This window comes from Echeneis naucrates, chromosome 16, assembly GCF_900963305.1.
Source record: "Echeneis naucrates chromosome 16, fEcheNa1.1, whole genome shotgun sequence".
Taxonomy (NCBI): domain Eukaryota; kingdom Metazoa; phylum Chordata; class Actinopteri; order Carangiformes; family Echeneidae; genus Echeneis; species Echeneis naucrates.
The window spans coordinates 10,157,782-10,174,409 of record NC_042526.1 but is presented as its reverse complement, the minus strand read 5'-3'; the positions used below and the strand labels follow the sequence as shown (position 1 = coordinate 10,174,409).

Below are 16,628 nucleotides of genomic sequence, written 5' to 3'. Positions count from 1 at the left end.
TTGCACTTAAATGTTTGTTGTTAAATTAATATTAAAATATGGGTACATTTTTAAAATATAATGACCCTTAGCTTGATTTCCGAAATGGTAAAACGTTATACTAATGAAAAAAAGATTCCTGCCACAACTGTAAAACACATTCGATGAATTTGAGTAAGTTAGTTATTGTTATTGAGTTTTGTTTTTTTTTCTATACAATTGTTCTCAGAGTTGCCAAAGAAGGGCCATGGGTCCTCTACTGCACCAACAGTTCTGGGAATATCTATCGAAACAAAAAACAAACAGAGATTAAATCCTTCTGCGTTTATCTGATCGTCCACAAGAAAATTTACCGCAGTGGTCTATCAAAATAAAACACAACAGTCCAGTAAAAACATTCTTTTGTTTTGAAAACTCCCACCGGAAGCCGCTCAGTTACTGCAAGCTACGAGCTAAAGCTACAAAACTGTCCGTCGATGTAAAAACCAAACCATTTGAACGCGCCGACCTCGGTGTGATCGGTGAAATTTTGGTCTTTCGTCCGTCAGAGACCAGAAGAGAGTTTGAGTCTCCCGGAGAATCGAGTAAGATGATTTTTTAAAACAATGTTTTCATCGTGGTTTCATAAGTTAGCCTGCTAACAGTCAGTAACGTCCGGTCTGCAGCTGGACGGTAGGAAGTAGAAAAGAGTCCACGCTGGAGGTCGGAGTCTCCACGAAGGGCCACGGTTCTCTTGTATTTTCTGTCGGTTGTCCATCACTGGAGCAGCACGATGACTTGTGTCTTGTTGTTTTTCAGGCCTGGTGTGGAGGATACTGGCTCTGAGCCAGGCCTCTGTAGATGAAGATGTCCCTGGCCCAGAGAGTGCTCCTCTCCTGGATCTTTTCCCTGATATTCCTCATCATGCTGGTCCTCAAGCTGGACTCTAAGATCCACTGGAACTGGTTCCTCATCTTCCTCCCGGTCTGGACCTTTGACACCATCCTCATCCTCATGCTGATAGTGAAGATGGCAGGACGCTGCAAGCCGGACTTTGACCCCAGGGACGGCGAGCAGAGCCTGAAGAGGAGGCTGTGGTACCTGACAGCCCTGCTGCTGAAGCTGATCTTCTGTCTGACACTGTGCTCCCACCTGGAGAAGCACACTGATGTCCCGGTCAGTGTGGTGTGTGTCCCTCTGTGGGTGTTGCTGGGTGGGGCGCTGGTGGAGCTGGGACACAGTGTTTTCCACTGCAGGAGGGACTGATCTGCAGCGGTCAGTTTTGAACTGCACTAAAGGGGAAAAACGTTTTGTACCGAAGCATCTCTGGCTATGAAGGCACCGATGTGATCCAGTGGATTGGTATCGGAGATGACCTTAATAAGCAGATTGCTTATCAGCCAGACATGTCTGATCCACATTGAAATGCTGGCTTCTTTGTTGATGTCAGAAAATTCACAGATCCTGCAAAAACCATCATAAGCAGTGGCCAACATTGTTTTGGCTGGTTATAAGGCCACAGGAGAAAGGAACTGTGACTAGTTCTGATTCACTGAATGTTGGGTTACAGGTCACCTCTTCGTTTCAACAAAGAGCACATGCATACTGTGTGTACACAAGAAGCAAGGTCTGATGCGGTGTCAGTGTGACATCGACACAAGCTGTATGAAATTGCTCAATCTACACTAGCTTGCCAGTTTGTGGAATTGCTGTTTTATATCACTGTCGAACATTTCTCTACAGGAGTAGGAAATGGCACTTTTGTATGTGACGTGCAGTTCCCACTCCAGCATGTCCCTTTTGGTGTTGACATCATTTGAATGCATATTAAGGGTTCTCTATAGCTGAATGCATTAAATTGTCCTTTGCACTGGTTAATGACATATCTTCATGTAAAAATATTTGTCTGACACAGCTCACCACTGTTGTCAATATAAACTGCACTTTATCGTGTCTCAGCTGATAGATTTTACACAGAATGATTGCAAACTGTTTAACTGTACACTCAAAAATCTACATGTCTGAAGTGAAAAGACCTACATGCCCAATATACTACCACGACTACACCGTCCTTGTAGGGAATACATTGACAATGATATTCAGCACTTTTTTTAATCTATAAATGCAACAAATATCAACAGATATCACCCATCTTGTATTGAAGCAACTGAGTGGCAATCAATACTGTCGTCTTCTGTTTTGGACCAACATCATCTCTAGACCAAAGTGGATAAGACTGTTCAAAGCTTGATGATATTAAGGGGAGACATTAACATCAACTAAGTCAAATATTTTGAACCATTTATTGAGAGGTTCTGATCAGAGTATAAATCACACTACCAAGTCTTATCTTAGGAAATAAAATGTATTTACAACAAAATTTTCACATACATTGATTTCAAATAAAAACAGACATTAAATGATATAAATAAATTCTATGGAAAATAAAACTTGTCTTACAAAAAATATATGCAATTTCTGTTTACATTTTCTCACATTGGTGCTAATAACATCTATACTGTACAGTTTTGGTACTTACAGTATCATTTACAGCCCTGTGTGAGTCAAACAAAGTCCAGTCTGAAAACAACTACTTGCTCCAATTTTGGAGTGTTTTAAACAACAAACCCCATCGACTAAAGCAACATGGTAATGAGAGGATTTTAGGAGCAGGAGCTCTTTGATTTGTTGAGATGTTCCAAACAATTCACGCTGGTCATTCCCACAGCAGAGTGGAAGGATGGTTGTTTTCAGACTGGTTAGTCCTGTACCTAAAATAGGTGCTTTAAGAGCGAAGCTAAGTAGTGCACAGGCACTGACACACGGGTCACATAACATTTTGTATAGAGCCTACATACAATCGCTACCAAACGTGAAGTGAGCTACTTAGCTTACATTCTTAGGCACTGTTAAAATACTTGGAGAGTGCATCCTTGGTCATTAGGCCACTGGAGTAATGTGGCCGTGTCAGCAAAGTAATGGAATGCACCCGCTCATCGATTACAAATGAGAAAGAACAGATTACTTCTGAAGGAAGGATGCATTTTCAAGTATTTCAACAAAGCCTTGGCGCAAGTTGTACAGTAAAAAAAGAAGACTAGACATCAAGACATTCATAGTAAGAAGTCCTTCTGTGTTTGGGGTGTGTGTGTTTTCAGGGGCTGTTTTAACGAGTGCTGTTGGGGCCGAGTGTCCTGTAGGGGTGTGGCAGGTTTTCCTTGCACCAAGTCCTTTACTTTTGGTCCTTTAGAGGGCACAACTGTCCGACTGTCAGATCCGGGCTTAGAGGAAGAACCTCGAGAGTCACTGTGTTGGTGGGTCTTAGGTCTACTCTCTGTGAATGAAAGGGCAAGAGTTTGGTGAGCCTCCATCGGCTTAAAGAGATCAAAGGTGATGAGTGTCCGTGGTGGTTTGTGTTCTGGTGCTGTAGGACCAGAAGAAGATTTCTTCCTTTCGTCCTTACTGCTGGCATCTTTATCCTTCTTCCCTTCTTTTTTAACCTGAATGTTGGAAGGTTTGGGGGTGCCTGTCTTCCCCTCTTCTCTCCCTGACTTCGCCTGTACTCCCTGTGTGTTTGATGTGTTGCTCTCTTTACCCTCTTTGATGCCACTCTTTTCCTTCTTGCCATGTGAAGACTTGTGTTTATGCAAACAGGTGTCTCGAGCCTCCTCTTTGTCTGGCCGAGAGTGAGACCCTGCCTGTGTGCTTCCCTTATCGTGCTCCTTCTCTTTCTTGACATGGGGTTGTGTCTTAGAGTCGCACTCCTTGGCCCACTTCTCATCCCTCTGAGCAAGCAGTGAAGTTTGAGAGGCTGTGCTGCCCTCTCTTGTCCGCTCTTCATCCTCTTTTTTCCTCATCTGTGGCAGAGGCTGCGTCGATGTGCTAAGCTCTCTTCCTCCCTCAGCCTTAACTTTCTCCTGCTCTCTGGTCCTGTCTTTATCTCTTTCCTTATCTTTCCCCCTTTCCTTTTTATCCCTCTCCTTCTCTTTACTCCTATCCTTGTCCTTTTTCTCTTTGGTCCTTTCCTTTTCATCTTTCTCTCTCTTTCCTTTGTCCTTTTCCTTTTTGATTGGTGGTGTGTTATGAGTGGTTGTTATATTATCTTTAGTTTTCTCTTTTAAACCATGCCCTGACAAAGTAATCTTTTGCTGTTTTTCTTCCTCTACATCATTATCCTTCCTACTTTGCTGTAGTGACTTTAAAGATGCACCCTCCCCTTCCCCTTCCTCATGGTCCTTCTGCAGCATCTGGTATGTGTTCACACCTCTATCACCTCCTCCTTTACCTTCTTCTGTCTCATCTTCCTCAGCTTTAGGCTTTATTAGTGTATGACTGAGTACATCTTCATCTTGCTCCTTCTTGACAAAAGGTAGAGACTGTGTTGTCGACACATCCTTCACATCTCCTCTGTTCTCTTGTTCTTCCTCCTTGAAAATCTGTGTCGGAATTTGAGAGAGCGGCCCCTCCCCTTCCTCAGCGTCCTCTTCCTCCAGGTTCATCACTGTTTTCACAGCAGGGTCACACTCTTTCCTTTCTACCTTCTCATCCTCCTCCTCTTTGATATGTAGTGTGACTTCTGTATGTGTACACTTCTCCTCCTTGACCACCTCATCCTCCTCCTCTTCTTCTTCTTCCTCCTCCTCCTTCTCTTCATGTTGGTGATATTGTTTGAGTCTGATGTGCCATGCCAAACTACAGACAGCAGACACTGTCTTGAACTGGTGGACAACTCCTCTGGGGATGAAGTAGATGTCGTCATGGTAGAGTTGGATCCGGGCGTATCGGATCCCCTCTCTCCGTAGCTGGTTAAGCTTGGCGTCATCGATCCACTGTACACACTGTGGACATTGACAGGAAATAAACAAATAAACTTCATGAGCCAACAGTGTACTAGAGATATCTCTTTCATATATATATATATCTCACTTGTAGTATTTCTGCTCACATAACAACTTTCTGACCAATATTTACTTTCTTTCTAGTCTGTTTAGGCTTCTGAAAACACACCAGGAACATATTCCAGCTGCTATTTGCTGCACTATCATCAACTGCTAGACACTAACTTGGTCTGCTGTTTGGGTTCATCTGCTGAAAACGTCTGCCTGCTGCTGGAGACCAGGCAGATAAGAATGAGAGCAAAGCAAAACCCAGTAAACCAAAACAGCGAGCGGAAAGACACTGAAACTCTGTGCAGTCCAGGGAACACCATGTGGGTGTATGAGTGACCCCTATTACATTACAGTTAGTGCTGCTTCAAAGACAGTTTGACAAGCGTGTATCAAGTTATCTCTGCTGTGCACTACTGCAGGTTTCTCAATCTGACGCACCTGAGACAGCGGAGGTTCATGGAGGTCAAGCTGCAGTCGCATGACCACATCTGGGAAATCTCCAGCGTGGAAACACACAACATCTTTGGTGATGCGGGCAGGAGTGTCACTGCTGTAAGGGCATAAACAAAGTCCTATTAAATAGACCACGACACGTACTGTGTTAGTTTTCACCAACAATTAATCGTCCCCAGTGGCAGACCAAAAGTTGATTTAACCACTGTGTTCTGGGCTAAGGAGGTCAGGTTATATTTATGTATCGTATTTAGTTTAGCAGGTGTCACAATATACTCACTCCTCTCCGCAGCGTACAGCCTTCAGCACACCTACAGCAGCAGTAGTTTGTCTTTCAAACCCCTGACCGATGTGATCAGCATGGGCTCTTGTCCGGTCCTCAAAAAGCATCTCCCGGGGCTCACTGGCTCTGGGTAGATACTGCAGGTTCTTTATCTCATTGGTGGACCTAAAATACATTAATTTACAAAAATCAGCACAAGTTCGAGGCATGGTGAAGTGTTTGTACATACCATGTGCAGGTAAGAGATAAAACAGTTTGCTAAGATGTGGTTTTGCTATGTTAGCCCCTCTTGAACTATTGGAGGATGCTAGTGAGATAACACCTGTGCACTGCTAAACATTTACAGACTCAACACAGACCTTTTCCTTTTGAAGGGTGACTTTGGCATGTCCGCCAAAGGGATCATCTGTTCTCCTGGTCTGACCCACATGATGGGGCCATCGTCACTCTCAGTGGGGCTCTGCAGTCGGAGACTGGAAAACGTTCCCCAGGGCAGAGTCCGCTGCAGAAACACAGTGAGGAACTTTAAGTTACAAAATGACTCAAAGCGATGCACATGGAAAAGCTCCTGCTTCCGGTGGCTTTTGGGGTGCATACATGGACACATATGATAACAACACAAACCTCCAGAAAAGGAGATTCCTCCAACATGCTGATGAATTCGGGGAAGTAGTCTCCAACCTCTTCATCCACAGCCCCAACCAGACTGACCTGCCGCATGGCCCCGGCACGGTACGTTCCCTGGGAATACGTCCGCTTCACCTGCAGCAGGGAGCCACAAGGCCAAAAGATTAGATTCTAATCCAATTAATAACAAAGAATTTTACTAAAATAAATCTACAACTACAAAACAGCCAGTCAACACATACACTTCTCACTAGCATAACAATGAGTGTGTTGTTAACGGAAATATGCACCTGTCTAAGATTAAAAAAAACAAAACAAAAAAACAATCAAAGGTACCATCAGCATCTGTGTGCCAAGCTTTAATAGAAAAGTGTATATTTTTAGCTCAAGTAATCTTGGGAACAAGTCTCGACACAACAGTGAAGCATACCTGAGGAATGAACATCTTACAGTGACATCGAAGGATCACTCTTACTTTTTTTGGTTATGGTGGATTATATTATATTTCTAGTTTGTTGTGTTTTCTTAAAAGCGTTTCTTATGAGCTTGTGAACCTGTATCTCCAAATAGTATTAAAACATGACATGAAGGAAAACGAACAGGAATTATAATGTTTATATTGTAAAGATTTATATTTAACAATATACACTTAGGAGTCATGTTGTCAAATACCACTCAATACACCAGCAGTAAAAGAGTGACCTGTTGTTGTTATGTTCTTTTAAAAAAATATATTATTGTTATAATGTGTTCAATATATATCAAACAGAAAGCTGGTCTCATCTTACTGGAATGCCAACATTTTGAGTTTAATTTGTCATCTTCATGACAGACGTTTTTCCTCCCTTGAGATGACCCTTAGAGAAATACAAATTGCTTTTCTTTACAATTAATGAGCCTTTTACACAAATATTAATTGCTCTGTTGGCAGCAATGCGCTGTGGTGTTCCCCAATGTCTGAATTTTTCTCCATTTCGCCTTTAGATATTTATTTTGGTGACAAGTCATAATGACTGAATACTCATAAGCATTCATGTTCACCTAGTTTGCACCAAAATTTATGGAGAAAAGGAGCATGAACCCATTAAGGGTAGTCCAGTTGTGTTTACGTACACAGCAAAATAGTGAAACATTTCATATGTAAAACAACAAGAGGGGCACCTGATGACACAAACCACAAATGGAACTGCATGGCACCATATACATTACCACACCAAGCGTACCCATTTTAAAATAGTAGGTGTTGCTTTGTAAAGAAGTCAAATACAAGCAAACCAATTACGAGTGAATTTAAAAAAAATAAATAAATAAACTGTATGAGGTATTTTAATGGCTGCGTCATACTGTAAGTACTAGATATAAGATGACAATGGGAAGGGGGCATTAAATGTGTGTCTTTTTACACCGTAAACTGACTCAGTACAACTCTGTGTTTACTTGACTGCCACCAAAGTGTTAACTGTTTGGGGGGAAAAAAGCAGCTGTTGCTTTACTTAGGCAGGGTAATTTTTTAACCATTTCAACCAAGGCTCCCAGTTTTCACTGCCACCAAGGCCAAACAATCACAAAGTGAAGTGTACTTTGCACTTTGAAACAAATTCATATTTAATTTACTCATAAAACATTGATTTCTGAAGGATTGGCAGAACAACCACTACTTAATGGTAATCTCCACGTACCACTGACATTTTAACAAACAGTCAAAACATTTGCCCTGGATACCTACTTCCTATGAATTGGGTTCATTTGTTGATGTTAGTTTCTATTCTCCCCCTCTCTAAGTACACCTAATTTTATTTATCACACAGAAACAAATTTCTAAAAAATTAAAGAAAAAAAAATCCCACAACCACACAAACAGACATAATGTCAAAACATGCTGCTGCATCACAAGACTTGAGAAGAAGCAGCTCTACAATTGTGAGAACTGACAACCCCTGAGGTCTGTGACAAACTGCTGTGCTTTTATAAAAGGTGCATCATTCAGACCACTGAAGCAAGCAGTACAATAAAATGTACGTGAAAAAGTAGCCAATTGCTCTCACGTGTGTAAGCTTGATGCCAGTGGACACATCATGTCCGTCATTTTACAGCATCACTGTTGGCTGGTGTGGATAAATTGAAGTCCACAGTTCCCATCATTAGTGCCCTAAAAACCAGCTAATGTTGACAGTTGTATTAAGCTTGGTTTTATTGAAAACAGGAACAGGATAAAAAGCATCATCTGGCCTATGCTGGTGGTGGGGAAGACACGATGCGAGACAAGTCAAAGAAATATCTGATTACAAAGCAAACGGAGCGACACAGGCCAATCAGTAATAAAGTGATCCCTAATATAAATCACTTTATGTTTGTCTAAAATTATTACCTCAACATGAGAAAAACTATTTCAACTGATGTTAAAATGCAAGCTGCATTGGAGGCGTAGCTTTAGTAAAGTGTAAGAACATAATTTTAAAAAGAGCTATCTCAGGTGATTTAGCTTTTTTAATAAAGTTCTGCAAGATGCAGTTCTGCAATTGTGGGGATGCAGTCACTAATGATGGATATAAATAGATGCTTAGTAATTATTTATATATAATTTAGAAATTCTTGTCCTGGTACTTTTAAAGATACTAGTGCCCAATTGTAGAAGATAAGGTTCATATATGTGTATTTGTTGAACAGACTGTTTTGACACTTGTATGGGAATAAAATTGTTACTAATTTAAATTGAAATAAATTTAAAATAAAAACTGCCATTATATGAAAGGTACTTTCTAATAAAATCATATGTAATCTCACTTCAGCACAACAGGAAAGTGATTTAAAAACTTGAGTGATTTTAAAAAGGCAGAAACATTCGAAAAATAACCCCCCACAAAAAAAAAAAAAAAATCAAAAGAGAAATAGTCCACAAATTCAGACCCAGTTGCTGTCACTTTATGAAGCTGAACATTTTTAAACTCATACATAATTTTACTTTCTTCTGCATGTCTTTAGGAGACTGACTTGAAAGCACAACTCCAGATGAGAGTGTCATAATCACTATAAAGAATTTCGGCTGAAAAAGCTTTTCAAGTAAACAACGACAGGTGAAAATAGGTGATGTGACAGAATCACACAATCAGGGCCTCAGTTTCACAGCATGACAACCTGCTGAAGCCCTTTGAGCACAGGAGTCAGGCAGACAGAGATGAACTGATGACCTAAAACTTAAAGAAACTGTTGCACCAGCCAGTGGCAGTTGAATCTGAGGTGGTCAGACCTACTACAAAGTGAAACTTCACAGAAACTAGACGGACAGTTTAGCACATTCCAGCACACAGAGACTTCAAGCACTACATCACAAGGATCTCACCTGAGAGTGGAAGTTGGCCATGGTTGTCGTCTCTATGTCCTTCTTCCCAAGCACCTCCATCTTCACTGGCGCGTTGGGGAACTTGTAGGAAAAGTAATCCAGGAAGTCTGGAAGGTAGGATGCAGCTCCATGGATGATTCCCATCACAAAACAGGCAGCCTGGGCTTCGTCCTCACTAAATGAAAGGGTAACAAACTCCTGGGCAAAACGCTGCATCTCAGCTGGAGACAGAGAGGAGAGCTGATCACTGTAGGCGTGCACCACAGACGCTCCCCCGTTGGCCTGCTGCTCGATGTGGATCAGACGTCCAAACTCCAGACCAGGCAGGCCTGGCGCTGGAGTGCAGTGGAGGAGAGAGCTGTAGCCCAGCCTGTCCCTGACCATGGAGGAAATAGAGACAGCGGCAGCAGCTGTAACAGGAGGATCCTGGTGGTGTTGCGGAGCAGTGGTGGTGTGGAGTAGACTGCTGCTGTCAATGCTGTTGTTTCCATTAATTCGACTGAGGAACTCAGGCAGACCCAGAGACACTCCTGAACACACCGTCTGGCATGCGCGATTATACATTTTGGGTGAGCTGTATCTCTCCTTCATCCGCTCCCCATCTTTGTGCTTCTTTTTCTTCTTCTTCTTCAGTTTCTTCAACAGGAGGTCTTCCTCTGAACCAGCTTTGGGTTTCTCCTTGGACTCTGTGACAGAGGATTGTAGTTTTTACAGATCAGGTACAATGATGGGCACAATTTATGACCTAAAATAAGAAACTTCCTCCAAGTTACATATTTTACATATTATAATAACAATCTTAATTATTCAAGCATACACCTAAACCTTAACTTTGCGGTTATGTTTTAATATGTTAATGTTAAATGATGCCTAATTATTCATGAGAATTAGCACAAACTTTTCTCTTTCAAAAAAAAAAAAAAAAAACTAAAACAAACAAAAAAAACATGTAATTCACAAACTCCCATATTATCTAGAATAAAATGGGCACTCAAACTGATCTCATCTGCTCTGACTTGACTACAGCTATGTTGCATCTCAAAAGTCATGTCTCTTGTTTTCGCAAAAACAAATAAGGAACAAATAGAATTCAAACTTAACCCGGAAGGATGAAAAGTCACTTTCCATCTCATCGGATCAATATTGCATCCGATCCCCACCTTTCTGAGAAGAAATCACGTCCCCGTTTTCTCTTGCAATGTCATGTACAGGTGGCAATTTATGGTTTTTACAGTCTTTCTTCTTCTTCCTCTCTCTGTCTTTCTCCTTCACACGATGACCTGCGAGTGGAGAAGGCGAGATGCGGTAAAGTGAAATGCTGATGTATTTATTCAAGCAGAGAGACATTATTGATGAACAAACATTTCCACGTGTATAAATCCCCCATCTGGGCCTAATAAATACTGGGGCCTGCGGTACAGCGAATTATGTAATAATTGAATAAATCGTTTTATCGCAGCCTGACTTCAGGTTCGGTGTTTCCTGCTGCGGTAGCCGGGCTGCGGGCTGCCCGGCGGGCGGCGGGCTGGCCGGGCTGTCGTACCTTTCTGTAGCATTTTCACGTCGCCGTTCTCGGTCTTTGTATGGCAGCTAGCTGGGCTCACTCTCTCCACACCCGCGGCGGAGCTCCGCTGCGCTTCGCCGCCTTTCTCCTTCTCCTTGTGTCGCTTCTCTTTCGCTTTCTTCGCTTTGAGAGGCGAAGCGAGGAAGTTGCTGATTTTGAAGATTTTCCGAGCGGGAGTCGCCGGCCCCCCGGAGGCGGCGGAGTGGCTCGCCTTGGCCGGGCCGAAACTCCATTTCGCTGGGCTCCCACAACTCTGCTTCCCGTTGTGTTTTTCCCCTGCGCACACCTCTCCGTTCAGTTTCCTGGGCTTCAGACCCTTCTCCTCCACCCGGACCTTCTTGGGGGGCGGAGGGTAAATGTCGCTGGAAGACTGCGGCCGGCTCTCCGGCGGCCGTTTGGCTATAAAGGGTTTGGGGGAATTTGTTTTGCTGTTTGCTGCGAAATGCATGGAGTCCACGGACTCGGCCATCTTGGAAGTTTCTATTTTTTACGGTCAGACGTAAGTGGTGCGTGAGAGCCAGGTCGGGGGCGGGGCTTAGCCAGCTACGTCAGACGCACGCAGAGCGGAGGGATGTTTACAGCCTGCAGGCCGACAGGCTGCACTGCACTGCACTGCACTGCACTGGACCACAAACAGGTCCCACACGGGCCAGACGAGCCCGGCTATTCCAACAGGTCCAGACTGAAACTAGCGCCAATGCTGAATGAAGCATCCAGTCGTTCCACTAACGCAGTTCAGGCTTGTTTAATCAAGGCTGATTCAGGCCCGGCTTACAGAGTCCGGCTTGGTGCTCGATGAATGGATGGATGGATGGATGGATGGATGAACTAGAGGGGGAAGCAGAGCAGTATTTTTACAGACATACCTGTACATTTGTACAGGTATGCCTCGTCAGGTCCACCTGGGGCTTGAATGCGGATGATATCAAGTCAAATCAAATGTATTTATAAAGCTCCACATCTTAACAAAGTTACATCAAGGCACTTTACGTATAGAGCAGGTCTGGAGTTGTTGAAGAGACCCATCAGATCAAGCACTTGGTGGCAACAGCAAGGAAAAACTTCCTGTGATATCCAGCGTGCCTTAGTTTCTCTGTGCGACTGTTTCAGTCCTCAAGTGTGAAGGGAAATACTGGAAACGTTACTGTAATGGCCAAATAGCTTTTAATCAAACAATGTGGGATTCACACAAGTGCCATTTATGTTGGACCTCAACTAAAATCAAGAATGGAGTATATTTAGCAAAAATAGATTAAATCTGTCTTTTTTAAATTAACTCATTTCTTTTCTCATCTGTGTTTTGTTTTGAGATGTTTGCTGTTGGTCCTTGTCAGTTTTATAAACACTAACTTGCTTAATAAGGCTTTAAAGTCTCTACAATCAATATCTACAACAACAAGCAGAAATTGAAAATTAAACATGTAGAAATCAACATCTCCTGGGTTTATTAGACAATCTGGTGATACTTATATACAAATAAATAAATAACAGCTTTTGGTAAAACATCTTCGTATTTGGTTGTTGTGTTTTCATCAGAAAATCTCTGAAATTTGTAAAAACTGCAGGGTTGTGAAAAAGAGATATATTTTTATTTTTTAAGTCTTCACATGGGCTTGGTGTGGTGATGGAGGACGTTTTTGATCTCAGATGTTTCTTAAAATGTCTCTAGGTGGCAGCACAGTGATGGAAATATATATATCAAAAATTTTATTCTCTGAAAATCGTCATATTCACTGATTCTGGCAGCTGTGACATTAAGATTCCTGCACAAAAAATAAATGATGGGAGGCGTCAGTTGAAATTCAACTTATGTTAGACATCATGACTAGTTACAGGATTCCCCAAACCCAAGATCTGTTACGCATTAAATGTCAACATGATGTGATTAAACGTTCTATTTGATGCCTTAATGCTGTCTTCCATAATATACTAACACTCTATTAAAGCCAGCTTTTTCTTTTGACAGAAAACAGAAACAATCCTGCAAAAATGTGGAAAATTACATTTCTCCTTGTCAAATTGCTCTCACTCTCAGCCCAGATCCGTTTATACATAGACTATCTCTCATCCATTGCAGAACTCTTAATCTGACAAAGAGAAAAGTAGTGTACACACTGTTCATGACCGCTGGCATTGGTTTATTCCAAAATGTGATTTTATTTTTATTTTTTTCTGTTGGCCCAAATTGTTCGTTCATCAAATATTAACACTGAGCATCGACACTTCTTCTCTCTATCAACTCAACAGTTGATAGAGAGAAGAAGACAGTTAGTGTGATAATAAAGTAAAGGTTATTTTTGGTCCCTGCAATGCTAGACTGTAGAGAATAACCATTTAAAGCACCTTCAGTGGCTGATGGTCCACTTCAAACTCAAATACAAATTTGAAGCAATAGTATGTGAGAATTTTCAGTTTTTCTTTCTATTTCTGCTCCACTACTGTTCAGAGGAAAAGGTTATAGTTTTTACCTTATCACGGGCTCCATCTTAACAAGTACAAGCCAACAATCGCCTTCATATCACTGGCATTCATCTACTCAGAGAACTTTCATTGATACTTTAAGAGCAGTTTTATTCATAATAATTGTAGTCATATATTTTCAATGCAGATTTTTACTTGCAATTAAAAAAAAAATCAAGTGTGACATTGTTACTCATACTCAAGAGAAAATTTCAGTAGTCTGGAACAAGTGGTTGTCCAAACGAATTACTTTTACCTCTCTTAATATTGTTGAGGAATTGATGAAGACAGAAGGGTCAACACACTCAGACCTTTGAGATGTGGATGACTAGATGCTGATGACGCAAGCATCCTCATGTGCATTAACCAAAGCTGTGAAGTATAAACAATGTTATGATATGATGGGAAACAAAGCAGCTTGAACTAATGCCTTTATTGAAAGTTAATTACAAAACATACTGAGTTCTGAGTTCAGTCCCATTGGACAGAAAGTGACAGCAAATAACCTGTTCCCGTGTTATTCCTGCTTTTCATATCCTTCATCAGGACAAGAATTCTTCAATATAAATTTCAAACAAGGTCTTAATGAAGTCCAGGCTTTTGGAATAAAAACGATTTGACCTCATGTTATCTGGTGTTGGCTAGCTGTAGGAAATCCAGCCCAGATGTGAGAGACATTTGATTGTTTCATTAGTCTCACTATCAGTCAATTGTCCAATGAAAAACGTCCACACATATGGCAAAGGAATGTATCAGTTACTGAAGCATTAAGGGACAATTCATATAAATATGACAATGTGTGTATGTGAGTGTGCCTGTGTGTACATGATGACAAAAACAGACAAGACTAATGTTTTAATTTTGGATGGATACACACTGATCCAAAGGATTAGAGCAGGTGTTGTATCATGTAACTGCTTTACTAAATGAATATACTTATTTGTCCTTGACATTCAAACAGTGAGTAATATTTTCCAGGTAGGTTTATACCTTCAGGCGGGCTAATTGAGTGCGTAATAAGAGGCTGTTGATGCACCACGACAGTCACTGGGTTCACTCAAGTGCAGTTGGAAATGGGAAACTTATGTACATAACAGACTTGACTGACGACACCGGCTCCTCTGCCCAAAGTGGATGGAGATGAAGTGGTCTGCCAGGCAGCCCAGGCAGGAACACTGAACTGATGGTCAGATGTTTGTTCTAGTTTGTATAGAAAAGCCACAATGTTTACACAATCCAGGACAGAGAGTAGGCCAAGCCAGCTCACTAGGGGAATTCAAAACACTGTATCCCAAGAGGGCACCTTGAGGAGAAAAAAGACGACTGTCCATAAATGGGTAAAGGCAGCAGTGAAGGTATTATTGGGAATTATGGTGCTGCTGGCTGCACTCTGCAGCTTTCGAGGCAGAACTGATTAGTTAAGATTGGTTGCTATCAAATGGATCGACCCTATTAATGCTAACTTCTAACCATTTTCATCTTTCACGCAGTCCTTGCATCGCATTAGCTCATTCTGGTTAAGCAGCAACTGTCTGAGATTTAAGCCTGGCTGTGTTGAGAAAGATGTGGTTCCATGATAATAAATCAATATAGACTAGTGCTCAGACAGGAGTCTCTTGAGTGTGTAAACATTTCTCTCACACTATTTCCCAGTGTAAGTGTTGAGGCACTGAAGAGACTGTGAAAGGTGAAAGGATTCTTAATCCTGGCTTTTGTTCTACCAACAAATGTCAAATGAGCTCATAGCTGCATTCATGTAGAGGAAGGATGGAAGGTCCAATGTGAAATGCAAAGTTAAATAGAGAGGGTTGAATAGATACTGCCTATTGTATATCTGCACAGGCTTCAAGACCAAAATAGAGTAGCCTTTATAGTCTATTTAAACAAAAATTTCTAAAGTGCAAAGCTGAGCTGAATATCTACAAACTGTAGCTCTCAAAGTTGTTTTGCTCTTACGAGACAAAGCTGTGACCTATTGAGCCTTTTTCTTCCACCTGAACTGATTTTTCACTTCTAACACAACGTTTCCCACAGTGCTCACACTAAACAAATGGTTTCCTTTGTCATTATTAAAAGACAGCTGAGAAGTCTCCCTAGCTTTGTGCAGCCAGATCAACTATCCAATGAAAGAGACAAAAATACATGGGGGTGCAGTTTCATCGCAGTCTGAAAATAAGACAATTTAAATGGTCTAACAAGCATTGAAAATGCACAAGTTCAGAAACATCAAACACAGGCATTGCATGCTATCATTCTATCTCTATCGTGTGGTGGGACTGACATTTACACCCCAGGTCTGAGAAACTAAAGCCTCATTATCTAAACTCCCTGCCAAGCAGATGCCTCATTTAGTTCATGTGACTGTGTTTTCTCTCCCTCTTTTTTTTCTGATTATATGTGGACACAATTGCTAAGCTCGCTAAAAGACCTCCATCTTAGATGAACATACAGTCTGTACACTGTGAGATTAGCCTCACAACTCAGAGACTGCCTCACTGATTTTCTCCTCTGGTCAAGGATTAGTTCTGTCCAAATAAAGTCAATAGCACAAGAGAAATTTAATCAAGCAGCTTTCTGGAGTATGTCTGACATTCCTTACTTCCACTACTTAACCGCACACCTTACGGTGAAATAAAATACTTCCTTACAAATCTGAGGAACAAACATTTGGCTCTGGCCCAGTAGCCAATATTTCATTGAGATAAAATGCATATTTTGGCCTGTCACATCTGCTGTTCACATGTTTGAGGACCACTGACAGGAAGCTTGGAAAGTGCATGCCGAAGCAACTGTGACACATATGTACACTAAAGCCCGTGATATACGAATCATTCCAAAATGGAGTGAAAGTGCTTTACAAATGGTCTTCATTACATGATGTGATTAGGAGGAGGATAAATTGGAATGTAATAATAGGATTAAGAGAGGACACATGATTTCTGCCGCTTTCCACAGTTTGTGCTTTTCCATGATGGATTTCTTCTTGATAATTTATATATTTATATTTTATATTATGAAAATGGTAGAGCCATTCCCTCCTATACGTTAATTCAA

General features: G+C 41.5%; 2 protein-coding genes across 2 annotated transcripts; one reads left to right on the top strand and one right to left on the bottom strand.

The window, feature by feature from the left end:
* Positions 1 to 413: 413 nt before the first annotated feature.
* LOC115056850 (transmembrane protein 60-like) lies at positions 414 to 2,408 on the top strand. Its single transcript, XM_029523605.1, has 2 exons — positions 414 to 563; positions 778 to 2,408. The coding sequence occupies exon 2, from the start codon at positions 820 to 822 to the stop codon at positions 1,222 to 1,224; it is 405 nt and encodes a 134-aa protein (XP_029379465.1). The 5' UTR covers positions 414 to 563; positions 778 to 819; the 3' UTR covers positions 1,225 to 2,408.
* On the bottom strand, positions 2,231 to 11,583 carry LOC115056849 (round spermatid basic protein 1-like). Its single transcript, XM_029523604.1, has 8 exons — positions 11,094 to 11,583; positions 10,711 to 10,830; positions 9,551 to 10,236; positions 6,208 to 6,345; positions 5,943 to 6,085; positions 5,581 to 5,748; positions 5,286 to 5,397; positions 2,231 to 4,796 (listed from the first exon to the last, which is right to left on the bottom strand). The coding sequence occupies exons 1-8, from the start codon at positions 11,581 to 11,583 to the stop codon at positions 3,072 to 3,074; spliced, it is 3,582 nt and encodes a 1,193-aa protein (XP_029379464.1). The 3' UTR covers positions 2,231 to 3,071.
* Between the last annotated feature and the right edge of the window lie 5,045 nt (positions 11,584 to 16,628).

Coding starts and splice junctions, on each gene's coding strand:
- LOC115056850 (XM_029523605.1), top strand. CDS start 820: ATGAAGATGTCCCTGGCCCAGAGAGTGCTCCTCTCCTGGATCTTTTCC.
- LOC115056849 (XM_029523604.1), bottom strand. CDS start 11,583: ATGGCCGAGTCCGTGGACTCCATGCATTTCGCAGCAAACAGCAAAACA. Junction 6,346..9,550: donor TGGCCAACTTCCACTCTCAG/GTGAGATCCTTG, acceptor TCCCTGCTGCAG/GTGAAGCGGACGTATTCCCA. Junction 5,398..5,580: donor GCTGTACGCTGCGGAGAGGA/GTGAGTATATTG, acceptor ATGCCCTTACAG/CAGTGACACTCCTGCCCGCA.